This window comes from Aythya marila (genome assembly GCF_965140915.1).
Source record: "Aythya marila genome assembly, chromosome: 3".
NCBI lineage: Eukaryota > Metazoa > Chordata > Aves > Anseriformes > Anatidae > Aythya > Aythya marila.
In genome coordinates this window covers 75722513-75750037 of record NC_139044.1, presented here as the reverse complement: position 1 = coordinate 75750037, position 27525 = coordinate 75722513, and the positions used below count along the sequence as shown (strand labels likewise).

Below are 27525 nucleotides of genomic sequence, written 5' to 3'. Positions count from 1 at the left end.
GCCCTGAAGTGTGTCCAGAGCAGGGCTACAAAGCTGGTGAAGGGCCTGGAGCACAAGTCCTATGAGGAGCGGCTCAGGGAGCTGGGGTTGTTTAGTCTGGAGAAGAGGAGGCTCAGGGAAGGCCTTATTGCTCTCTATAGGTACCTGAAAGGAAGGTGTGGGGAGCTGGGGGTCAGCCTCTTCTCAAAGATAACTAGTGATAGGACTAGAGGGAATGGCCTCAGTTTGTGCCAGGGGAGGTTCAGGTTGGAGATGAGGAGACATTTCTTCTCAGGAAGAGCTGCCAGGCATTGGGACAGGTTGCCCAGGGAAGTGGTGGAGTCACCGTCCCTGGGGGTGTTTAAGGAAATGTTGGACATGGTGCTTAGGGACATGGCTTAGTGGGTGATAGTGGTTGGGACCAGATGACCTTGCAGGTCTTTTCCAACCTTAATGATCTCCATGAGCAAGTGAGACACATCGCTCTGTAACATGGATTTCCTTATATTCCTTACCCTTCCACTGATTTATGTCATTTTTGAATTCTAAGCACTACTTTTCTCCACACTCTTGTAGAGAAGGAAAGATTTGGCTTCATATTTTTACAGTTTACTACTTTGATATTTCTGTCTGCCTACAAAAAATCCATGCGAAGAGGAGGTTTTTAGAGCAGGGGAAAAACATAAAAATAGAAAGGCAGCAAAAAGATAAACTACCCAACAGAGAATATCAAGGGCTTTTAAAAGAGCAGTGCAGAGGCTGCTAATCAGGAAATCAAACGTGTCCAACCCCATTAATATATATATTCTCCCAAGGCTGGGAGCCTAGCAAAGAGGCATTAAATTGTTAAAGATGGTGGCTGTTCTCCAAAGGTGCACAGGATGGAAACAGAAGAAGAGAGCAGCCAAACCCAAGCTAAAACATGTGGTAAATTTGGCTGTGGATTCCTTCTGGTGGGGACTTTCGTTCTGGGGTCATCCCATCAGATGACGGGGCCGTAACCAGTTTGCAGGGGCTGTGTCCGCAGGAAAAGCGGCTGAGCAGCTGAGGCGCACGGCCAGCTGGGGCTGTGAGAACCTGAAGCAATCGCGCAGCCACCTTACTTATCGAATTCACCTCAGCTTTAAGATGTTTTAATTTATTTATTTATTTTTAACGTGCTCCAGGCGGCCCTGCTCGGCAGCGGGGTCGGACTAGGCGATGTCCCTTCCAACCTCGGCCATGCCGCGGCTGTCAGCGGTGACAACGTGACACTTGCTCCCCCACGGTGCCCGGGGGGCCACCCAGCGCCCCCTTCCTCAGCCTAACGGTCACTAACGGCTAACGGTAACTAACGGCCGACTAACGCCCGGGGCTGAGGGGAGACCAACCGCGCGCGCGCGCGTGCCCGTGCCCGTGCCCGTGCCCGTGCCCGTGGCCGCCCTCCCGCCGGGAGCGCGCACGGCGGCTGCCGCTCCTCCCGGCGCTGTCAGGCTGCGGGAGGGGCCGCGCGGCGCCAACGGCCGGGCGGCGGCGGCGGTTGCGGGGCTAGCGGCTCGCAGCGCCTCACCGCGCCGCGCCTCGCCCGCCTCCCCTCACGGCCCGGCGGCGGCGGCGGCACGGAGCGCCCCCGAGGTCGGCCCCGGGCCGGGAGGAGCCTCCCGGGGCTGCGGGCCGCGGCCGGGGAGCCCCCGGAGCCGCTCGCCGGCAGCGCGGGGGGCGGCGGCGGAGCCCGGTTGGGGGCCGGGCGCTGAAGATGGCGACCCCGGGGATGAGCTGGCAGCAGCAGCACGGCTACGGCGGCGGCTCCGCGCCCGCCGCCGGCTCCGGGAAATTCGGCGCCGGCCCTGCCCCCGGAGCGGGAGCCGAGCACAGCCCCGAGCTGCATTTCAAAATGAGCAAGAAGATCGCCCAGCTCACCAAGGTGAGGCTCGCTCCCCGGCCGGCGGTGCCTCGTGCCTCGCGTGGCCGGCGGGAAGGGTGAGGAGCCCGCCCGGAGGTCTCGCAGTGCTGACCGAGCGGCCTCCGTGCTGGCACCTCCGCTACGGGATCGTGGTAAAGGCTGTGCTCAGGCTAGATGGTTTTAAAAGTGTGTTGCCTAAAGCTGGTAGGCCCCGCGCTGCAGGCTTGTTGGTAGCAATATTTTACTTCGGATAACTTAAAAACAACACCGTGGTGCTGTGGTCTCGCTTGCATGATGCTCAAGGCATAAGCGAATAGCAGCAGATGAAAGGCGTTTGTTTCTTCTGCTTCCTCTTTAACAAACGTGATGCTAACAATTTCTGCCAGGAATTGCATAGTTAAAACACTTAAAGGTAACTTAAAAGCACAGTGGGGGAATGGTGTCATTCCTCAACTGTATGCCGAAATGGATGAAGGTGACATTTCGTTGGAACTCCGAGTGAAGAGAAGGAAGGCTGCTGGCAGGCTCACAGGGGAGATACGGTTCGTATTTATGGACTGCTGAAGTGATTGGTTACAAATAGTATTTATAGTGAAACACCATGCACCTTGCTTTACTGGAAAACCAATGACTGAAGGGTATTGTGGCTTGGTTTTTAATTCAGAACCCGTTTGTGTATGTGTGTTAATTTCAGTCATATTAAAATTGTATTTTCATAGGGAGAAAACTGGGATTCAAATCAGCTAAAGAATCACTGTGATGTTATTCCATATGAAATACAAATGGTGAATTGAAATATTAAAGGTATTACTACAAAATTGTGCTCCTTGAAAGGTGCAAAAAGCGCCAGGAGAGCATAAATATGTTTTAGATTTACCTTAAGGCCAGTTGTATGTGCAAAGTAATACTTTCAAAGAGCAGTTCTTACTTGTGTGTGGACTTTTTTATATATTTTCCTTTCTTTCTTTAGGAATCACCTGGCAGTTTATAGTTGATCTCTGAAACAGTCTTCTGTCTCTGTTGTGAAATTGTGTGTGTGTTCCCATGTGTTCCACATCACTGCACATGTGCCCTGTGTTTTGTGAGTTATGGTGTGTCAGGTGTCTCGAGACAGGTGTGACTTAAACGTGGATTTATATGTATAGTGCTGGAGTACTTTGAAATTCTCTTTTGGAAGACTTGGAGTCTTTATTAATAAACACTGTGCTTCGTTCATAGGATCTTTTATGATCCACAATAGAGTTCTTTGAAGATTCTAAAGATCTTGTGCATGCCTCTCCTGCCAAAGACTTCAGAATACTGCAAATAAAAGCTACCAGTTGCTTTTGTGGTTGTTGTATTTCCATAATTATAAATTAGCTGTGATTGTACAAGGATCTTACATGTGAATTAGACATTTGCAGGATGGGAATCTTGTATTTGTTTCCCTGATTTGCAGATTCTAGTGATATTTTGCTTTGAGTGTTAGTGCTGTTTTCAAGTTTGAGGGAGAAAACTTGGGAAATTAGCTGATCCTTGTGAACTAAAGGTCTGGACTGAAGAACAGACTTAAAATGGGATGCATAATAAACATACTTGTACCTAATGTAACAATAAAATTAAAGATTTATAGATCAAGATGAAATGTATTCTATAGCATTCACTTCATTGAGGTAGAGGTGCAAATGTTGACAGTTGTGTAGTTGGAGGGTTCAGGTTCCATATTTCTGTTTGTTATTTGACCTTTCAAAGAAGGATTTAAAAAAAAAAAAAAAAAAAAAAAAAAAAAAAAAAAAGAAGCTTTATCTTATAGTTTACCCTGAAGAATTTTCTAACCTGCTCTGGGATCTGAAGCCTGATTTGGTAGGTGCCTGAAGCAGTTACTCCTTGAGAAAAGGAATTGAGCTGCAGAAGGGAAAAATAAACAAGATACTTAATTTCTGTAAACAAGAGTTAACTGTCAGACAATTAACTTCACATTGCAGAAGATTTGTGGAAATAAGCTATCCAAATTGAATGGCTGATTTAAATTAATATATATATATATTTCTGTGAAGGTCTTTTGACCAAATTCTGCTATTTTGTCTCTGTCAGATGCTTACTAACTTGTGTATAGAATACTTCTTCAGTAATCTAGGAACTTCATATTGAGAATAAGAAGTGTCTTTTATATAAAGTGTCTAATCATGTCTTTTATATAAAACACTTCTCACACCTTCTGACTGTTCTTCCCACTGTGCCTCTCTTTTTTTTTTTTCTTTTTTTTTTTGTCTTTGTACTTTTATCTAAAACTGTCTTGAAGAGCTAGGATGTCTGTCAGGGGATTTAGAACTGGAGTCAGATGTTTCATCAGGTCAAAACAAACCCAACAACACAGTATTATGAAAGGGAATCTAAGTACACAGGGGGCGTAGGTAGGTTACCTGAAAGCTTGTGTTTTCTGACAAAAGAAATGTGACTCAGTAGTTTATTTTTTCCTGTCCTTGTACAGCTTGTACTACAATCTCTGAATACCACCAGAATAAAATGCTTTCCCCAGGGGAAATAAAGATCATTCATGAAGTAAATCTAAAATTTCAAAAATAGAATTCCTGATTTATACAGAATCTAATGTTTTGGTCAAACCAATACAAGAACACAAAGAAACATGCAATTTGATTTTTTTTTTTTTAAGTCTGTAAACAGTAATTCAGATGCAAAATAAGATACAAATGTGGTCTGCTAAGCACAACACTTCTGAAGAGCTTAACTATATTTCTACTCTTGAAAAAAATATAACTTGATATAACTTTAGTATGCTTGAACTCACAGGGGAAGGTAAAACATGCCAGTAGTTAGAAATTCAGCTTTAAAAACTAACACGATACTCCATGTCATGTTTAAAGACTGCAGAAGTTGTAGCTGAAGCAATTTTGGGTCCTCTTCTAAAGCATAAGCTCCTTATTCTAGGCGTTTCGGAAGATTTGTGTACCAGTTTGGGGATAAAGTAGCATCTGACACCAAAGATTAAAGCCAAAAAGAAATAAGCTGTGATTATGAGATTGCGTATATGTTTGTACTACTACATGCTGGAGTGCTAATGCAGTGTTGAATTATGCTTGCTGCAGATGAAAATATGCATATATATTTTATTAGTTTGCATAAGACAACTGGAATAGAAAACAAAAAGCAAGTTGCTGCTCTGCTTACATCAGTGGGGGAGAGTGGGACTTGTTTTGACAATTGCCAGAGGAGTGCAAGTTCAAGAGGTTGGTTTGTTTGTTTTGTGTTCCGTTCTCCCCACCCACCCCCTTCATTTTTTGTGCTGTAGTTTTCAGCTTGAGCATTCATAATTGAGAAATTCATACCTTTATGGAATATGTTGTGGAAGTTCTATGACATCAACATAAATTTTGACTTTTATGGATTAATTAAATGATCCACACTGGCGTTATGTGATGAGAATCTGAAGTGTTGGTTTGGTCGCATGATCCTGGTTGCAGAAATCCTATGTCAAGTGGAAGAGCCTGTCAGTGCCACGCAGGTGCTGTGTGCACTACAGCGATAGTTTCTATCAGGTCAATCAATTTCATAATAAGAAAAACAAGCAAAAAACCCTCAGCAATACCAGTGATTTCCCTTGGTACGTGCATAGAGCTGGATAGTTCAATTCTGGAAAGATTCCAAAAATGCTGAGAGGGTTCAAAGATAAGGCAACAAGATTGTCCAAGGCACAACATGATTCACTAAACAAGAAACTCAATTCTGGGACTCCCGCGGCTGGAGTTCGGTTCTGAGTTCTGCCAGCAGCTTGCTGTATGAAGTCAGGAAATTCCCCTCACTCCTTTTCTTTGTTTTCTTCCCTCTTCCTGGTTTGAAGAGAGGTTCCTAGAGAATAGACTTTAATACTTACCATACTGAATGGTTTGGGGTTTCAATAGTCAACTTTCAGTAGTCAACTTATTTCAAAGAATAAATAGCAAATTTAATAATCCTTAATTCACTTGTTTTTTCTGCTTCCTTATTGTGTGTCCTTTTTTGCTGGGAAGGTTAAAGGTCTTGCTCAAGCATCACAGGATGCAGTGCTATGTATGTAACTGTAGGGTTTAACTTATTAATCATAATAGTTAAAATGTTACATTTCTACTGAAACTTTGTCAGTTTTTATTTGAGAGTATTCTGCCTCAATAAACAAAATAACAGTCTCTTGCAGAAAGAAGCTTCCTTACATATAGGCTTATAGGAGAATGTAAGAGCCCTTAAAAGTAGGGAAGAAATGAGAATCTTAAAAACCTTTTAGAACTGTTTTGACATCAGCTGTCATCAAGTGGTGGCTGATGCCATTAACAGTTTTGGAAAAACTTGTGTTTTATTTTTTAAGCAACCTTATGTCATCTCTCCAATGTTTGTGAACATTGGCAGCAGGCCAGTATTTGCTTACGGCTCTAGCACTGCATGAAAAAGGCTGGAATTTCAAAGAGGGTGTGACTTGAGTACAGATTTGAATGTCAACATTTTTGCATGTATTTCCTACTGGTAATGTGGGAATAAATGTTGTAGTTTTCTTATTACAGTGGAAATAGCTTTCAAGAACTCAAAGACCTGAACATGTAAAAATGGATATTGAATTCTTCTGCATTTCTTTAGATGGACCTAATTCTGGTTTGTGTTAGCTATTCCAGAGATAGCTGGAGTAAGCCCTCTGTGAAGGGATCAACTGAAGGTAGGAATTGGAAAAGTAACAGTATTTCTGAAGTGGGTATTTTTGTTTTCTAACCATGCTAATATACTCTCTCTGCCTCCCCTTTCTGACTCTTGTCATGTGGTTTTCTGACTGTCAGCCTCCAGTAGTTGTAGTCTTAGCAAGGGTTATTCACAAAAGAGAAGTTTTATGTAGCTGTGATGGCTTAAGGATGAAGATGGGACTGTGTAAAAAAATGGTTTATCTTTAACACTGTAGTTCAGTATTAAAGATAATAAAACCTATAATTTTATTAAAAATAAGTTGAGTTTTTAGGTTCACAGACTCTTCTACAGACTTTAAATAAAAGCAGCAGTTATCAGCTTTAGCTTAATATTTGCTAATTGAAGCACTGAAAATTGCTCTAAAGCTGCTGTGGCTTCTGTTGTAGACCTGAAGAAATCTTTCTAACCTTCTGTGTTTTGTAGGACAGAAGTCATGGAACTGAGTGTTTTGGACTGATGGTCCTTGTGCTTCTCTCATGGAGTCTTAGCATGAACTTGTATAATCTGCAGGCAGAATGGTAACAGTGAAATGCAAAAATGTCCTTATTAACAATGTGATCAATGTGTGCAGTAGGGATCTCGTCACTTTCCAAAATGTTTATATGCTCTTTGGCTCTGAAAGTAGATATCAAGGGACTAGGGGGAGGGAAGTTTGGCAGTTCCGATGTGAAGTGTGGAAACTATTACTTCATGCTGGTTTTCCCCCAGTCAGGACTAGTTGAAAAAAAATATTTTGATGCCTTGAAGACCTTGTGAGTATATATCTGGAATGGTTCTTCCACCCATGATCACTGTGTGAGACTGCAGGGGTGGTGTATGGACCTGATACAGCTATACTTCAGTTGTGGTATTTGTGAAATAGGTCAGTGACTTTACAGTCTTTTGTCATAAGGCATCAAAAAGGAGTAGAGTGGGACAAGAATGCTAACTTTTTTATATAATAAAAATAAGCTCAAATCAAATATCTTTGCTCTGTCTAGTTTTAATATTTGACCATTGCCTGGGAGTTCATCTGAGACCATTGGTGCCTGAATATTCTAAAGAGATGTTCTTTATGTGTGCAATTGAAACTGTGATTTTGTTGGGAAAACTATGATCGTACATTCACATAAAATGCTTCTTCAGTATGCTTAGGTATTTATTAACTTATTTGAGATTATAAGATTTGGAAACATCTATCCAAAATAATAATCAAAATGAACAGACAAGGTGAAAGAGAGGACAAATAATATGTGTCCTTTTACTCTGCTTGTGCTCACTTCTTGGTGTATTTAAATAATGTAGCATTACAAGGAGATGAATAACTTGTTGATGTTAATCTTGCTGAAATGTACTTCAGCTGCTATATGTGATACATCAGTACATTAAGGATATTAAAAAAAAAAAAAAAAAAGCAAAAGAGTAACAATTGAAATTTGTACTTAAATCCTATCAATATGTCAAAATGAAAAAAATAAAAAGAGATGCAGGCCATAAACAAATCGTGGTATGACAACAGCCATAGTTTAAAATCTGTCAATCTTTATCTACTTTTTACATATGATTTATCTTTCCATAAATCCCATGGAAAGAATAAGAAATACTTGAAGTTTAGTTTTTGTTGTTATTGTTACAGTTTCAGATAAGTTTTGCATTCTGAAAAAAAAACAAAAACAAAAAGAACCCAAAACAGCAAAACAAAACAAAAGTTTTTGCTAATATCATCTGCTTTAGATAAAATCAAGGTAGTGTCAGTTCACTGTTAAGAACATAACATTGAAATGCTTTGCTCCAAATACAGAATTTGTAAAGAGGAGAGTCTTTTATATATATTTGAGAAAGAAAGTCGGTGGTAGAACCCTATGTAATTTTACACTTTACATGTAACTTACATGCTGATCTGTTTGCAGCATGTTAAAGTGCTGCGTCCATGCTGATTCATAAGTACTCAGTCCTGTAAGAAGCTCTGATTTATGAGGTCTTATAAAAATGTATAGGCAGAAGACGGTTTTTTGTTTGTTCTTTTCCTGGAGTACCATGAAAGTACAAAGAAGTTATTTCAAAATGAGGAGTCTTTCATTCTTGCTTTATACCATTTCTTTAGAACAAGTCATATAAGTCAGGGCGGTTCTATACTTTCTTCAAACACTGTAAAACTCTACCCAGTAACAGCACTGCTTGTGTTCAGATATTTGTGTTGTCATGCAGAGAAACCTTATCAGTCACGCTTTTTTTTGGTGCACACTGCATCTAAAGCATGTATAGAAATGTTACTTGTCATCAGTCGTATTTACACATTAACTTCTAGCCGTAAGGAACTTCTAATCATGGTCATTCTTTAAATATCTCTTTTTCTAAACTCAGGCTTTGACTTTATCAGAAATAGTAATTTTGTTAGTGATTCTACTGTTCACCTCACCCTGATTTTACCTCCAAGTCTCTTGTGAAAAACCTACATTGAAAGCTTTATTCTCCTGTGCTTAACTCTGTGGAGGGGAGGAGGGAGTTTCATTGCCTTAGATAGTCACCAGCTTTTTTTATACTATTTTCAGACTTACTGTTAAATACATCCAGTAAATCTCTACATAGTGGTATGAAATCAGATGAGTGTGTCTCTTGGCTGATACAAGGCTGGCAGTGGTAAGCCAGGCTTCTATGTATTCTTCTAATGACTGATGTCATACCAATAACCAAAGGCATTGCATTCCAAAAATAACCAGAAGAAACAAAAACACTCTAAAGCTGTTCACCATCTTGTCCTACTTAATGCATTACCTGGCTCTGTTTCTGTGGGCAGGCTTTTTAAACTGCATATAGAAGCCTATGAGAGAGAACAGCTTTTTACTGAGGTTGTCACTTGGTTAGGCTCAAAGTGGCAGCCTTTAAAAATAGTTACTGTTAAAAAGTTGATGAAGTCCTGGTTTAAGATGCTCCTATTAAATGAAAGACAGCCTTTTAGCTAAAAGAAGTATGATGTGATTGCAAAAATGTATATTTTTTAATTTCCTTTTCATGTGATGAAATAAATTTTAGGAAACTGGCTGGAACAATTTAATTTCTAGAAACCTGAATTGTACTGTCTTCAGAAAACAGGTGTGCTGTAATCTAGAGATCATTAATTGAATGATGTTTTTGCTCCTGATGTGACTGAAAGCTATAACTTTTAGCTAAGGGTTTGTCTGGGACTGCCTTCTCAGATGTCATATTTTGCATTATGAAAGCTGATATGTTTGGATAGCTTGTACTAAAATGCATTGCAGTAATCTCCTGTGACTGTCTTCGTCCTTTTGAAATTTGAGATGTGAAAATGGTGATAAACCATTTTTGTAATAAAGAATAGGTAAAAGAACTTAAAACAGATTTTTTTTTCTGCTTTATGTAATAATAAATATAGGTTTTCTACTTTAAAAAATGAATTTTATTTGTACCTTGTAGTAATTAGCAATCTAAGACATGCTTCTAGGAAAAAAAAAAAATCAAAACACCTTGAAAATGTCTGACTTTCCAACATTAATCTGTATTGCCAGTCCAGTAACATATGCTACTTATATTACTTATTTTAGTATATATCTGTGTTGTGCCACTGAGTGGTGAAACTTTATACGAAAATTTTGAGCTATATTTTGAGTTGGTTCAGTAGTTTTCCCATTATGTATCAAATTTTATATTATTAATTTATAGACCATTCAGTTCCTGTGCTCTGCAAATCAGTCAGTCCCTTTTTCTTTTTAGAAAAGTGGCTATTTGGTTTATGCTATTATAGAAGTTGCACATATTTAAATGCAAAAATATATCCTGAAAGAGGGACTGGAATCTGACATGATGTTTGGTTTGCATGTTCTTTGAGCTGGGCTGGGGAACATTCTGTGGCCGTTCCCTCTACTCCCAGGATTTTTGTCTTATGTTTATTTTTATGCTCTGCTTCATACTTTGTCATGTGTACTTCTACAGTGTAGACCATTCATCCTTTGGTGTATGAGGTACATTCTGCTTCACCTCTTACCTCCAAGTATCTACTATATAACATTATGCTTCATTCATATTTGGGCAGACCTTGCTATATTCTCTATTTTTGCATATCCTGCATAAACAAAGAGCCTGAAGCAAATTAAGCTTTTATTGCTTGGTATTGTTTTCGTAGAATTGCAGGATGGTTTGAGTTGGAAGAGACCTTAGAGTTCCATCCCCCTACCATGGGCAGGGACACCTCCCCTCAGATCAGGTTGCCCAAAGATTTGTCCTATCACTACACTCCTTAGCAAAGAGTGCTTTGCCTGGAAGTTGATACTCCAGAAGAAACCACATTCCAAATCCTAGATTATTCTTTTGAGATACCTGTTTAGTAGACTTTTTTTTTTTTCCTCTAATGGCAGTTATTTTTCAGATACACACATGGTTATGTATATGTACATAACTTTTTTTTTTCCTTATGGGCCTATGTTCCTGGCACTGAGGGAAACTTATTTTCCTGCTTTCAGAAAACCGTTAGCTTGGCAACGTAAGTAACATGTCCTCTCACAGGACAACATCTAAAAGTCAAATTTGCACCAGGGTAAGTTTAGATTGGAAATAATGAGACATTTATTCTCAGAAATAAATAGTCAGAAAGAGTAGTCAGGTATTGGAACGGGTTACCCAGGGAGCTGGTGGTGTCACCATTCATGGAGAAGTTAAAGGAAATGTTGGACCTGACGCTTAGGGACATGGTTTAGTGAGTGACGGTGGTAGGGGGATGGTTGGACCAGATGATCTCGGAGGTCTTTTCCAACCTTAATATTTGTATGATTCTGTGTTACACTGACCAGAGGCTAGAGCCTGAGCAGGAAAAGGTCATGTGGAACATGTGGAAAAAGGCTGCAATTTGCAAGGTCCTGCAATTTTGCCATCTCACCTAACCCATAAAAGTGGGCTAAAAGAAAGCTGGAGAGAGACTCTATCAGGGAGTGTAGCAATGGAACAAGGAACGATGGCTTTGAACAAATGGAGGGGAGATCTAGATTAGATGTGATGTGAGGAAGAAATCCTTCACTCAGCGCACAAAGCGCACATGGGAATTAGGGCTGAAGGTGCACCTTGCTTCTGTTCTTTTCCCTAAATAATAGAATGAAATTACCTAAAAAAACAGTGCTAAAAATAAACCCAGGGCACAGGATGGGAGGTGGAGGGCAGTCCCTGTGGCCGAGGGGCAGCCTTTCTCTCTGGCAAGCCAAATGGCCTGGGGGAGCCAGCCCCAGAAAAGGGGCCCTCAGCCCCCAGCCCTCCTCCTCCTTCCACGTGAGGGCATCTTCCAGGCCGCTCCCAACACAGCCGCCTTTGGCCACGTGTGGGCCACTCCATCACAGAGGCTTGCTGAGGTCACAGTGGCCACCACTGCCCTGCCCTTGTGCTGGGCCCTATAAAACCAGACCCCTGCAGCTGGCCCACCACTTGCTGAGCTTCTAGGCACTCTGACAGCCAGCTTGTGCGGCAGGAAGAAGTCCAGAAGCAGTAAGGCGAGAGGCAGGCCTCCTCGGTGTGAGAGGACAGCAATGCAGTCCAAGGAAGCACCGAGAATGAAGGCACCTAACGAGAAGTGTCATGGGCAGAGGGGTAGCACCTGCGGCACAACTGACACCAGTGCCCGAGGTACCTCTGGCACACAGCCCACAGGCACTTAGAGACGGTACCACTGGCACCACAAGGGCATGGGGAACAGGCCACACAGCGACAGGGGGCCTGGGCCTTCCCAGTGGCACAACGGCAGCATGGGGTGAAGGCAGGAGTGTCAGGCAGACAGCCACAGGGAGCAGAGGCCTGCCCATAGCCCAGAACACAGTGTGGGACCCAGCCGTGGCTGTAAGCCAGACGGCAGCATCAAACCCACAAATGGGAATCAGCCAGACAGTGGCATGGGACCTAGGGGTGGAAGCAGATGAGCCCCTGGTTCAGCTCCCTGGCCTGAAAACATTCTGGATGGAAGGCGTCCTGTTTGGGCAGTCCCAGGCAAGGAGTGGCTTATCCTTCTGCCAAACACCGTGGAGCCCATGCAGGTGGATCCACCAGCACATGTGGCAGAACTGATGGAAGTGGATCCACCTCGGCCAGATCAGACCTTCAGCTACCGTGGCATTTCTTCGCTCTCTGCCATCTGAGCCCACCAACAGCGTTGCAGCACTGCCTGGCGAGCTCCCTACTCGTCACGCAGACTCCATCCCAAGCATTAGCTTGGAGCCACCAAACACCATGGACATACAGCAGGCTCACCTGCAAGATGTCCTGGCAATAAAGAACTCTGTTGCTGATTCTCAGGGGGTTTGTGAGTGCTTCTTTCCCATCCCCCAGCCCTTGTGTGAGAGGTGGCAGCCTTTCTGCACAGAGCCTTGAGGAAGAGCACAAGAGAGGACCCAGCTTCCTTCAGGCTGCTGCATTGAGGTGACAGGAGGAGTTCCCCACGGGCCACCATGTGCCTTTAACATTTGTGAAAATGGACTGAGGGGTGAAAATAGTAGTAAGCAATTATAGGTGGCTAATTTCTTATATTAGGAGTGAGCTTCTATATCTGAGTAATTGGCAACGACAGACGTGGAGAAGGCTGAGGTACTCAACAACTTCTTTGCCTCTGTCTGCACTGGTAGATGGGCTTCCCGAGCAGTCAGGCACTGGGACAGGTTGCCCAGGGAGGTGGTGGAGTCACCGTCCTTGGGGGTGTTCAAGGAAAGGTTGGACCTGGTGCTCAGGGACATGGTTTAGTGGTGACATTAGTGGTAGGTAAGTGGTTGGGCCAGATGATCTTGGAGATCTTTTCCAACCTTAATGATTCTATGATTGTTTGGTTCTATGATTACATGAAAATAAAAGTTAAATGCAGATCATAAATTATAGCTTCTGTATGTGCCTGTATCAAATCTTGGTAAATGTGACCTCTTAAAGAAAGTCATATTGGAGTCCTGACTCACACGCCTTTACTGGGCTCTAGGTTAGTAATTCTTGAGCCTCTGCCCTCATCTGTAGAAAATGGATTCTTGGAGGTTCTTGCAGAAAAGGTAAAACATTAAGTGTACCAAAAGAAATGATGTTTTAGTGGGCGGGAAGCACGAAAGCCAGTGCCTCGTCGAGGAATTCAGAGTAGTCTCAAGTTCATCTACAAGAACAGATTTTCTCAACGCGCTCTGTATATTTTATCGAAGTCTGAGGCTGTGCGTGCTTCTCTTGGAAGCCGTGCAGGCAGAGTCCTGTGTGAGGCTTGGCCCGTGGCTGGCGGTGGGGCTGCGGGCCGGGCTCTGCTCACTGCCCTGCCCGCGGCGGCCTCAGGGGCCGCAGCCCGGCCGCTCGCCGTGGTGCTGAAGGGGAGCGAGGCTGCGGCCGGCTGCTCTCCGCGGTGCTGAGCGGGAGCCGGGGCAGCGTGGTGAGCCGTGCCTCCGAGTACCTGAGTGCAGGGAATTATTTCCCCGAGTGTATGAGCCGTGTCGCTTGGTACTGACTTCCCAAAAGAACAACAGGAGGACAAAGTGGGACTGGAAACATCAGTGGTACTTCTCAGGAAGCTCTGTCGGTTAGCATCTTGAGATATGCTAGAGAGTGTTTAAGTCAGCAGCAGCAGGATTTTATTCATATTGGCAAAATCCTAAAAAAATAGGTTCAGGTTTGATTGCCTAAAGCTAACTTTGGGAATACACCACACAAAACTTGATGATTTCTTTTGGGATTTATACTTAGTCTGTTCTGAAAGAATTGCATTCTTACCTTTTAAAGGATTTTAGAAAGTTGGAAACCAAGTTGTCTTGTCATCAAATTCAGTAAAGGAATGTGTGCTATTTCTGAAAGTTGCATAAGTCTGTTAGATTCAAAAGCCCTCATAGGAAAAAAAAAAAAAAAGCTCTCAGAAGATGAGGAAATTGCATCTTGAGATTATATAAAGCTTTAAAACAGTTATTTTGATGATTAATGAAAAAAAAAAGTGGTACAAGTCTGTAATATGTCTACTTTTTCACCCTGTTACTTCAGTTAGGTGTTGTTACTCTTTGTTTTGAGAAGATTTGAACTTAATAATATCACTCTGCTGAGAGAAAACTCTGCTGTGTGGGTTGTTTGCCAAGGGCAAACTAACATTATCTCTTGAATGCCAAGTCAGTTGCTCAGCTCTGAGAACTTCCCCGTGCATTGCTTTGGAGTCCAAATACCCACAAACAGATGCAATATAGACATACTAGCTTAATTTTCTCTGGGGCTTTCTGTGCTTGAAAGTCCCAAATCAAATATTAATTAATTAAGTCTGTAAGACAATGCAGCTCAGTGACTAAAGCAGAAATTGGAGTAGTCCTTTGGCCTGTCCTGTTTCCCTTGAAGTGATTTAAGGTCTAATCATACAGCAGATGTGTCAACTGTATTCTGATTTGATGATTAGAGGGCAAATGGGTTTCTTACTCACCAGGAGGCAAATTGTGGAATTTGTACATCTGTCACTAAATCTTTGTTGTTGTTGTTGTTGTTGTTGTTGTTGCGGTCTGCTTCTCAAGATTTAACTGTCTTAGCAAATTGCCTGAAGCTAATTGTGCTACAGATTTGTGATGGTTGTTTCTGACATAACTCGCTTGGTAGAGGTTAACGTTCCAGAACCAGAAAGGGATTGTGATTGGGTGCCGTTGGCAATACTGCCATGCCTTGCCCAGCCCAAGGGCATTGAGATGCACTTGCAAATATCTGCTAAACTGGTCTGTAACAGGAGAAAACAGTTGATTCCAGTTGCACGCAAAATGGATACCTAAGTTAATCCTGCTTATTAGATGGCTGTGAAAGACTATTTTTGCAATTCCACCTTTATCATGGTGGAATTGTCAATTGTGTGTCCCTTCTGGTCAACTCTTTTATATGTGCTTAGCTGTGAAAATAAGCATGCTTGAAAATGATCTGATTAGTTTGGCTTTCTAATTTGTGTTCAATTTACTGCATGACAACTTGGGGGTTAACACATAGCTGATCTTTCTTGTACTCTTGTGTTTAACTTCATAAATGGTGAGTTACCTGCTCTCTAAGAGTGCCAGGAGGCTGTAGCAGATGTCGACACAGATTAATCTCCTGGCAGTTACACCTTCATATAATTTATACCTTCCTTGCGCTTCCTTTCTAAAGAAAGCTACATTGATTTCAAACAGAAAACATGTAGTACAGTAGATTGCTTAGCTTTTTTTTTTTTTGATAAATTTTCTCTATTCTTAGGCAACTGGAAAAGGGAGGAAACTGCAGCTACAGTGCAATTCCACTTCTCAATGTGTCATCATGTATAGGATTTTGGGAAAGGGTATGGCTTAGAAGGCATATTAGGGCCATGAGGATGAAGAAAGACTGAGAGAGCTGGGGCTGTTCAGCCTACAGAAGAGAAGGCTCTGGGGTGGCTTCATTGCAGCTTTTCAGTTCTTAAAGGGAGGTTTATAAAGAAGATGCAGAGCAACTTTTGCTTAGTCAGATAATGCCAGGACAAGGGGAAATGGTTTTAAACTAAAAGAAGGTAGACTTAGATTAGAGGTTACGGGGAAATTCTTCACCCAGAGGAATGGGTGAGGCCCTGGCACGGGCTGCCCAGAGAAGCTGTGGATGCCCCATCCCTGGAGATGTTCAAGGCCAGGCTGGATGGGGCTTTGGGCAACCTGGTCTGGTGGGAGGTGTCTCTGCCCATGGCAGGGGTTGGGATTGGATGGTCTTTAAGGCACCTTCCAACCCAAGCTGTTCTATGGTCCCATATGGCATCAATTAATTTCACCAAGCTATATTATACAGACTTTCTAACCTTTAAACTGTAAGTAGAAAGCAACAGAAGTTCTCTTTAAATATATATTAGATTTAGTGAGAAGACCTGCCAAAAACCAAAACAAATTGGAAAGCTAGGTATCAAAGTTTTTCCTCCTTATTAGAACCTTTCCTGACTGTGTTAGGGGAAGAAGTGCATTAATTGCTGGAGATACTTGTGCTTAATGTTTTTAAAAGTGCTATTAATAACATCCGTGTATTGTTTACTTAATTATTTGATAGCTGTTTGAAACTGAACTTTGAAAAAGTATTAAACAAACAAATTTATTGTCTGCTGCTAAACGTTTTGCTCTGCAAAGCAAATCTATTCTGCATTGTTTCTTAGAAGTTGAGACATTGTTCATAATTCTGCAGAAGAGCGGGTGTTTTAGAATTTGCATCGTACTATGAATAGTCTTTGAAAGTGCTTCAGAATAATTCCTTGATATTCTATGAAGGTGACCTTTATATGTGGTTTATTTGATCATTCTCAAGTCTTCTGTTAGCCAATGGTGTATTTTGCAATATACTACCAATTTAGTGTGCTTCTCATTTCCTCTTTCATGTAAAAATTGAGAGTTTTACAGTAGTAGTCAGAACTGGGCATTTTCATTTGAGAGACTAAATATATATAAACTGACATGTGCATGATACAGACCTGTACATGCCTCAAGGCACAAGGCCTTAAGCTAATTATTTAATGTGAAGTTGCACGCAAGTATTTAGTTTAAAAAAAAAAATGGTTGCAAGCGTATTTATGGATGTGTCCTAAGATTTCCAATATTTTCTCAACTCCTTCATTTTATATATGTATTTATGTGTGTGTGTGTATGCTGAAGAAAGATTTCTTGGTTTTCCTTTAATCATCCTTCTTTGTCATGCCAGCTATTAAAGATTTTCTTTGCTTCCTAGGATAGTTCTTGGTGCCCAAAACTTGAAGCCTTGATGAAAAACCTTATTTGACTTGACCTGTCAGGTGTTAGGGATATTTACGGGAGGTGAGAAACTCTGAACAGATCTACTTTTATATGATGAATTGCTGGAACAAAAGGAGTTAATGCCTTCCATTTGATGTTGAATGAAGTACTGTAAAAGCACAAATCCAGATAATCGTTACAATTTAAGTACTCTTAATCATTTAACAGCTCTGAATCATGTTGCATTCCAGATGCCAAACAAAAGCATTAGTAAAAATCTTTATTGCAGATGCATAGGACAGCTTTTTAAGAACATTAACTAGTGTAGCTCTTGAGAAAACTATATCACTGATAGAGTTTAGATCCAATTAGGTAACCACCGTCAGAAAATACAGATGTTGGACTGGTGACTTAATATTTGGGTTGAGCAGCCATGGGATTCCCCTTACTATATTCAGTAAGAAGAATGGAAAAGAGATTGTTTTGGACAAAACAACATAGCCATAAGCTGCCACCAGGATATCAGTTTTCCTGTAGATCTTTAATGGAGATACTACAATTTTCCTACTTAAGTATGCACTTAGTGACTTTATTCAGTTGTCAGATAACTTGGGGTAGAGGGAATGGCAAAAACTTGAAGTATTTTTATAGATACACACTCTCTAGATAGATAAGAGACTTTTTTTTTTTTTTTTTTTTTTTTTTAAAAAGTGCATTCAGAGCCATATTTTTTGCAGGATTGCTTTTAGGAAATCTAACACTAAGTGCGTCTTCACTGCTGTTTGTCGTGTGCCAGTTTGGTTTTTCCAGGTGAGTGCTAGACAAATAAACATTGAAATAGCATGAAATGCTAGGCTCAAAGGTTTGTGGTCATTAACACGTGCTGCCTGGAGATGTTGAGGTGTCTCTATCCTTAGAGATATTCAAAACACACTTCAAAAGGGCCCTGCGTGACCTTTTTAAGCTGACCCTCCTTTGAGCGTGGTGGTTGGACCAGATGACCTCCAGAGGGGCCTTCCAGACTCAGCTATTCTGTGATTCTGGGCATATGTTGTTTCTGCAATAGTTAATAAAAATTATGCATTGAACATTTAAATTGTTGCTGTGAAATGACAAAAATAATAGCCAGTATTGTGCAAATACTGAGAGGTAGCTTTGAAATGTGTTTTTCACTGTACAATAGAGCCCTGTAGGTTGCTGGAAAGTTTACCACTGGGACATTGCAAACTTGTCCTAGATATTATTCTCAAAGTTCAGCCTGAGGTGAAACTTGGACTGACAAGTTGTGTGATTTGAGCAAAAGTGACCATGGCAGCTTCGTTCCATATTATTTATTTATTTTTAAGGTTTTAGGAGAAAAACGGTGAAAAGGAGTGGAAGCTTATTGATCAGCTCTTGGTTTGAACATCGATTTTTGTTTGTTTGTTAAAATCTTGGTAACTTTTCCAGAGAAAGGAAAAGAAATTACTTCAAGGTAGTATGGTATGTCTGGGTAAGTGGCTCAAATTATTCTATAGTTATAACAGTTTCATGAATGAAGTTTCTAGTTGGGATTTCCCTTTTGCATTCTGAAAAATCAGCATTTACCATTAAACTTTCAGAGATCTGTTGTAGTTAAGGCTTCCATAAAATGAAAAAATGCTGTAGCTGAAAATACTGAGTTGGAAGTCCTGCAGTGTGTGCTTTTTGCTCTGAAATTTTTTCCTGAATAGCCATTTAGACCACTGGTACTGAATTCCTTCTTGCTCTTTAGAGGCTGTGTGGTTATGTTCTCTTACACATTTTTGTAAGAGAGCTTTCTTTATCAATTAAGCAAGTAAGTGGTTTAGGACTCTAGTTTGATTTACAGGTATCATCTGCATTGAAAAATAAGAACTAATTTCCAAGGAGGAATTATGTTTGTTCTCTGACTTAAGCACTCTAACTTTTGAAACTTTTTTTAAAACTTAATTTTTTAATCTTTCCTAAGTCTTTCTGCAGTGTGTACTTGGGCCATACTAAAATATGTCATCGTGAAAATGCAAATTTAAATTTTGTTCTGACATCAAAAATATTAAACTTTTTATTCTGACTTATCCTGCAAGCTGGTTTTATACTTTACAGTTGAAAACAATGCTAAACACACTTAACAAACAAAGTGTCTTTTAATCATGCAGGAAATACACTGCCTAGAAATAGCTGTAGTTGAGAACAGTGTAACACGAATGTACAGAACTGGATTGCTGTATAATGTGGACTTGCATGACTCTCTTAGAGCCAGCAACACAAGGCTAGAACAGCTGAGCATTACTCTCGGCAATAGATGTCATGTAGTAGATGTCATGACATGGCAGGTCATGCAAAGCAGTAGCAGCAATGCATGTATCCATCTCTCTTGTAATGGGGAAGTCCTCATGTCTATTTTGATTTATAGTAAAGAAGTGCACTTCTCTTGTATCCAAATGCTTCTCATCTTTATGTCAGGGTCTTCAAGTCTACTTTTTCTCCTGGAAGTAGTGTTTTGGTTCAAGATTCTGCAGATCATTTCTGGATGTTTTACTCCTGAAAATCAGTTCACTAGAATCTGGCCAGCAGGCACGCCATCTGCAGCTTTCTTTAACACGCATCTTATACACTACTTCCAGTCAGTGGCTAATGTTAATCAACTGAATATTCAACCACTCTCATGGGACTATACTGGTATCTTCAAATAGCTCTTGCCATTTCATCTGTATTTCTGTTTGTGTGACATCACATCTGCTTGCCTTGCTTAGCTGCTAGTGAACAGTGTATGTCCCCTGACTTATCAAGACTTCTCTTTTAAAAGAAAACTAAGTGTAAATGTTTTACAGTAAATGTGCAAGTGAACCCCTCCCCATAATTTGTTTTCATTCAAAGGTTGAATGTTAGGTAGAAGTGGAAATCTGTTGATGTGTTCTGCTTGGAAATAAATTATGCTGAACTTCATGTCACCATCCTCTAAACAATTCCTTTTACACAGAAGGCATTAGAGATTACTACAGCAACAAACATTCCCAAGTAAAAATAAGTTGGTATTTGTTTTCAGAGTTTCTAAGGGAAATAAGTAATGAATTTTAATTAGGCATAAATTTGGTTAATGTACAAAGACTGTACCGAACAGCTCAAGGGTGTTTTACAGTAAATTTTCTTGTAGAAGTACACTTCAAGGATGGGGGGAAATGTCAAGTTCTTGCCCTACTTGGATTTTAGTGCAAAGGAATACTGGTACAGTACTTTGCCTGGCTGTTTTGGACAGATGCTGTTGGAGGGGGACACTGCTTTTACAGCTCCAGACCAGAAATTTGTCTAATAAAGATGAACTTTTTCGGGATTTGGACTGGTTATCTTATGTCTTTTGTCTTTACTTGACGTTTCATTGGTCATAATACATACATTTTAAGTACTTAAGTGTAGCATACTTACTTGTGAACAGACAGGAAGAAAAGGGGGAAATGTAACAAAGTGTGTGATTGTTCTGGACTGTAGTAGATATTGCTACATAAAATTGATTCCTGGAAGATCTTCTGATGTCTCTTGTCAATGTTGTAGACTTAGTTTTCTGTTTGTATTCCGCTGTATCTGTGGGGTGTGACTTGCCCCTAGAAAAGCTTTGTTAATATTTCCCAGTATATTTTACTACTTCCTGTGTGAAGCAGCTCAATTCTTGTTTATCCACTGCTAGAAGGGGTAGGTTAGGCTCATTGGTGTTTGTGTTCCAAATCATTAATAAGTTATGCATGAGCAATTCCTCGTTGGCACTGCAGTTTTTTTGCAGCTCATGAAAAAGAGATGTAGCACAGACCAAGTCTTGGGGTGTCTCTAGAGTCTCTGGTGGTTCAGGCCACGGGGATCCACCTGTGAAGTCCAAAATGAAGGTTTACCAGAGATGTAAGGTTCATCTTTGCATTTTTTTCTAATAGGTATGAGTTCCTGTTTCCATGCAAACTTGCAGAAAATGAATCACAGTCATTTTTGGTGATGTTTTTTTGTTTGTTTGGTTGGTTGTTTTTTTTTTTTTGTGCTACAAAATATATTTGGCACCTAATAGTAGAGTTAAGGTGAGATACCCATTTTTAATTGGAAAAGCATTCATTCCATCACGATGGAATTGCTGGCAGGAGCAGATGACCCAAGTGCAGCTGACTATGCAGGAGTATAACATCTGGTTTGGAGCCAAAAATGATTCTCAGCCAAGTAGTCAAACTTCATCTTTCAGCCAAAGTGTTGAATGCTGTTGTCTGTATTCCATGCGGTGCAAGACACCAATGCAGCAAAAGACTTGCTGAATGTTACCACACGAAGTACAACTAAACATGCCAGTGCCCAGTCCTTGGTATAAAAAAGTCATTACTGTTTTTGTCACTAATTCTGTTGGAGTTCTTCAGACCAAAACACGTAGTGTTTCATTGGATTCTTCTTAGGTATGCTATTGTTTTGTATAAAAAGTATTAAGACTTTTAGCTGATAGTCCCACGGTATTCTTGGAGACAGTTTGGTCTGTACTAGTTCTGGAATACCATACTAACTGAAAATACAGTCTACTTTTTTTCATGCCATCTGATAAGGACTGCAGTGTGTATGACGCGTTTAGAGTGGAGCTGGGGAAAACGTGAGCAATTTATACTTCTTGGTAATATGCAGTTGTACTAGTGTATTTTAAAATTTTAACTTTAAAACTATAATTTTAAAACTGTAATTTAAAAATATAACAAGCATGCTTAGGAAATAGCTCATCCTTTGGTTCATAAATGAAGACTACAAAACTTCTGTGCTCCTCCATTTTTTGCAACCTTTCTACCTCTGAATTTTCGGAAACTTAGCATTTTACTTTTTTATTTGCATGCCATATACCTTGTTAACCTTAGCTGCAGTTCTTTTCTTCAATTTCGTGGATACTGGATTCCAGGAGTTTTAATAGTCTACTGAAGAAATGAGGAATATAGCAGTTAGTGTGAAAATGGTCCAAGTTCTGTGGCAGGAGATGAAGAAAATCCCACGTTGTATGGTAGATTTGTCAGAATTTAAGGTCATCCATTGTATGGTAAGCCTTCTAACTTGAGTGGCTGATGAGGGAGAAATAAAGAGGTGACCTTCTGAAGAGACAAGTAAGGGCTCTGCTTTGTGCTGTAAGAGTCTGAGGTCCTGTGGAGAAGTTGTGTATGGTAACTGTAAGCACAGTGAAGGCAATAATTAGGAGTTGGAAGAAAGCTTACTCCTGTTAATGGGTGGCACTTCAAAGTTTATGTGCTTAGGTTTATACAAAGAATGTTTATACAAAGAATGTGAAATACATTCATATCAAGGGGCACTCTGCCATGTATGCCTCCAGGCTGTGGTCATAAGGCAGGTCCAAGGTGAAGCCCAGGACATAACTCAGTAAATCAGGACAAGGTCCAGACTGGGGCCCTTGCACCTTTGTGATTTTGTGCATGTGCACACGTGGTACTTGCTTTTGTGACTGGTTGGACAAATGATGTGTCTTGACCCTCCAGTAATGGAGAAATTTGACTGTATGGTGGTGATGGGAGAGAGAGGAGAGCTTTGCACTCAGAAATTCCTGTTGGCATCACCAAAACCACTGAGAATATAAAAGGTTGAAAACCCTTGGGTGCCGGGCATTAAAACAATAATTATGATTCTGTTAATGGAATTGCATGTCACTTAGTGTCATTTTTTTTGTAATGTATTAGAGGAAAATTTTGAGTCTCTGAGCTACAAAGCTCATTTGCACTAGGAAACCTATTTTTTTCTAGGGAAATCCAAAAGACTACCGGCTGCCTACAGCGATATTAGCAATGTTAATCACAGTCACCAAAGGCATGGCAGAGCCATTTTTCCTCTGTCATTAACTAACATTTACATAGGTTAGAAAAAAAATGAATTTGAATAATGTAAGGTAGTCTTTAAAAAAGTTGTTTCCCTGCTGTATAAAGTTGAGTGAGGTAGCTTAGGTATTTTTCCCCTTTGTATTTGATGTTTCAGAACTTACTTTTTGTATTCTATTAAAAACAAGAAATAAAGCCCGTGCCCTTTTAGTGATATGTCCCATCCCATCCCTACCTCCCCCCCATCCTCCCCTCAGCCCAGATGACTGTATGGTAAGTTTGTGATTTTAGACAATAAAATGTAGAATATAATGCCTGGAATCTTTTTTTTTAAGAAACAGACACAGACACACACATGCACGAAAAATGAAAAATATGGTAACTGTCTTTGTTACCAGGACAAAATCTTGACTTTGCCTTTTCCCTTGTGGAAACAGTTTTGATCTGTCTAACGTGTATGAACCCTTGACTGCAGATCAGATGGCAGAAGCTCTGTAGTTGGTGCCTAGAGAGTGATTGTGGGCCTTCTTTGTACGTCCCAGCTCTGAGTGCCTGTCAGTGCATCCTCCTCTGTTGCCTGGTTAAATGCTAATAGAGGGCTGGTCTAGGTTCTGTTCTCACAAAGAAACTAAAGGGCACTTTTCTTCTAGATTCTCTGCCTCTTTTTTGTTGACTTTTTTTTTTTTTTTTTTCTCGTTATTAATTTTTAAGATGTATTAAATATTATAATCAGTGTCTTTTTTTTTCCTCCGTTCAGATGTGGGTTGCTGGATTCACGAGTACAAAATATTGTATTAAAATCCACTTACTACAGTGTAAAGAGTTTCTTCACTGATACGTACATTTGCACCCACTTCTGTGTGTTGGTGAGAATACTTGGTTTAAAACCAGAAAGACAAACTACCACGTGGGGCAATTGAAACATCCCATAGGATATACCTGGTTACTGTAAAACTTGCACTGAATGTTAGGTAGTTTTGCTGGCTTCACAACCTTTTTGAGCTGTGTATCTTCCTGGGCTCCCCAAACTGTTGGCTGCTTTGCCAGCTACCCTTCTGTTCATCTGACTTGGAAACAGGAGTTGGCAAGCTCACATAGCCAGGGACCTCAGACCTTAGGAGACTTTGTGCAGGTTGTCTTCCAGATAAGCTGTCAAAAAAAAACTACTTATATCCAAGCAACCCTCAGGCCTTTAAACCACAGCAATCAATGTTGGCATTTGAGGTTTGTTTAAAATAAAATATTTAAGAACAGTCAGCATTTGGAAAGAAGGAATTTGAGTTTTAGACTTCATTACAACATGAAAGGAAATTGGAACTTACACTGTCTTGTGTGTGTTTGTTTTCTGATAGAAAACTTCTGTTCACATTTCTTTTTAGGCAATGCTTTTAATTCTTTTAAATAAATGTTTTGTTTTTCAGATGTTGAATGTGCTTTTTTTTTTTTTTTTTTTCACCCAGTGGTGTTTACAGCAACAGCATGCTTATAAAGGCAAAACTTTGATCAGGAAAATTATAGGTTAAAAAGCATAAAAGCCCATTCTACAAAATGTGTAAAATTGTAATTTTATATTTATATCTGTATTTTTATAATACAGAGTTTATGCAGTTAAATTGATAAGACCACTTGGTGACTTACTTGTATCAGGAAAACGAGCCAGATTGTCAAAGTAGCAAAGTATCTAAGCTGTTTTTTGTTTTATTTTTTATTAGGATGCCAGAATGCCTTGTCACAGTATATTACTATTTAATACCTGCAGGTAATATATGCATTGAACACTAAAAATGATGAACACGAAGCTGCCATCCAAGCCCTTAAGGATGCCCATGAAGAAGAAATTCAGCAAATTCTTGCAGAGACCAGAGAGAAGATCTTGCAGTATAAAAGTAAAGTTGCAGAAGAAATGGATCTTAAGAGAAAGATCCAGGTTTTGGAAGAGTCACTGGAAGACCATAAAAAGATGAAACATCAGGCCTTGACAGAATTTGAAGCATATAAGGGTAGAGTTGAGGATATGCAGCTTTGTGCAGAAGCCCAGCATGTCCAACGTGTAGTGACCATGTCAAGAGAAGTAGAAGAGATTAGAAAGAAATTTGAGGAAAGGCTACGAAGTTTCATACAGTTGCAAGTGCAGTATGAGAAGGACAAGCGTACAGCTCTGGAAGACTTGAGAGCTGCACATAGGCTTGAGATTCAAGAACTTCTGAAGACTCAACAGAGTCAGAATGCTACCTTGAGTAAGGGGCAAGAAAAGCTAGAGGAATTGCACAGACTGGAGCTGGAAGACTTGAACAATAAAGTTGAGGAGTTAAGACTGGAAAGAAAAAAACTCATTGAGGATTATGAAGGCAAACTCAGCAAAGCACAGTCCTTCTATGAACATGAACTTGATTCTTTGAAAAGATCTCAGCTTTTTACAGCTGAAAGTCTGCATGCTTGCAAAGAGAAAGAGGTGGAGCTAAGAAAAGAATTTCAAAACCAAGAAAGTATTTTACGGAAGAACCTGGGAAAACTTAAAACTGAGTTACAAATGGTCCAGGATGAAGCTGCCAGTCTACGGGAAAAATGCCAAAAACTTCAAGTGGCTCTTAGTACAGCAGAAAACAATGTTCAGGTGAGACCAGTAATATGTTGTTTCAAGGACTGATTTTTTTTCTTTTTCTTTTCTTATTTAGGCTGTCTTTGTGCCAGGAAGTTAGGTTGAGGTGCTTGGAACATGTAAAATGAATTTTCTGCTATTAATAATTGATTTTCATCCATTTCTAGATGTTATTTATTTATTTATAGTATTTTATTTAATTTTCCCAGACTGGATTAATATTTGCTTATATTCCAATAGAATCTAGAAGCCCCAGCCCAGGGGATATTTTTAGTGTCTTTATACAGGGAAAGTGTCTTGCTTTCAGCTGGACATGACCAGAATTTGGTTGATCCAGCCATATTACCCAAAGTGCAGAAAGTACTCAACAGATTACTCAAAACTATTACCACTTAGGAACACACACGTTCATGGAACAGTGCTGAATCTTCGCATCGGGTCTTCCCATAAATTCATCCCTACCTCCCAAAGCAAAAGGTTCAGAGTAGGAAGGAGGATGGTGACTGGTAATGACTGAGATGTTATGCTGGTTAAATTGGAACACTTGCTAGAAAAGGTGAAAAAACATTTATCTGGGCTGCAGAAATGTATTGTACAAGAATGTCATAGAACGGTCAAGGTAAGTATAATGAATATTCTTTATTCAGTGCAGTTGTGCTTATAGAGATCAATAATGACTACCTGGCCTAAACATCCTGGGTATGGAGAACAGTAGGTTTGTGGGAGGCAAGGAAAACAAACAAACAAACAAACAAAAAACAACCAACATTATGTATTTTAACTTTATAATAAAAAAGTCTTCAGGGATGTTTTTACTAGCAGTATCTGAAATCTTGCATATATTTTCAGTATTATTTAGATACTGAAGTTTTTGTTCAATACTAACCTTTCTTGTCCATAAAGAAGGACAAGACATCCCATAAATATAAAGACTGATTTTTTTGGGGAGTCATCAGAAAGGAAGGACAGGATATGTTGGACATGAAGGAAAAAATTCTGTGAAATACTGCTTGCGTTTTGGTAACTGTGCTGAGGAAAGTTTCCTCTCTGTGAGGAAACTTAAGTATCTTGACTTCAGCAGTCTTAGTAACTCAAGTTTCCAAGTACCTTAAATTTTAGTAATTCTGGAAGCATCCAGGACATCACTGGTTAAAGCTGAGATAGACTATTAGCTTTTTCCATTTATAATCTAATTCCAGCCTATCTTATGCAATATTTTGCTGCTTTCTTGTGTAAAGGCTACAGGCTATAGTGAAAGAAGATTACCTTCTTGATGTATCAGAAGATTAATACCAAATATCTCTTTCAGTATCCCAAGGGGTCTTCCAAAAGTCCATTTTCAACTCTGTTTAATTAAGGAAAATGAAAACTGCTGTGCATGTATAATGTATTCTTCAATTTGAAGAACTCTGAGATACCTGAAAACAAGCATCTCAAATTGGTCCCTAAAATCTGTGGACCACATTGCCACTTTTATTTTTCATATACCTTTTTGAATATTGTCGCACTTCTCTTTATGCATCCTTGTTATGCCATATATACAGTATCTTTGTATCTTTTTTGGGAAAAGTAGAACAAAATGAGTATGGTGACAATATTGCAAGATTTCAACTTTTGTTTGAATAAAACTTGCTTGCTAATAGGTCTTTTCTTTACATTTTCACCAAAAACTCATTTAAATTTAAACATTATTCTATATAATAGCAGACGTTATACCATGCTTCTTCTAGGTTCTTCAAAAACAGCTAGACGATGTGAAGGAGGAGGAGATGTCATTGCTAAGCAAACACAAAGAAGTGGAAAGTGAGCTAGCAGCTGCTAGAGAACGCTTACAGCAGCAGGCCACCGATCTCGTTCTCAAAGCCAGTATGTATGTTA

General features: G+C 40.1%; 1 protein-coding gene across 10 annotated transcripts in view; it reads left to right on the top strand.

Moving 5' to 3' along the window:
• The first annotated feature begins 1497 nt into the window (after positions 1–1497).
• The window catches only part of FAM184A (family with sequence similarity 184 member A), a 74790-nt gene continuing 48762 nt past the window's right edge, over positions 1498–27525 (top strand). For all 10 annotated transcript variants that reach the window (XM_082758215.1, XM_082758213.1, XM_082758210.1 and 7 more), the window contains exons 1-3: positions 1498–1882; positions 24808–25662; positions 27378–27513. In XM_082758215.1, the coding sequence (XP_082614341.1) occupies positions 1715–1882; positions 24808–25662; positions 27378–27513 (1159 nt within the window). In that variant the 5' untranslated portion in view covers positions 1498–1714. The remainder of the gene's footprint in view (positions 1883–24807; positions 25663–27377; positions 27514–27525) is intronic.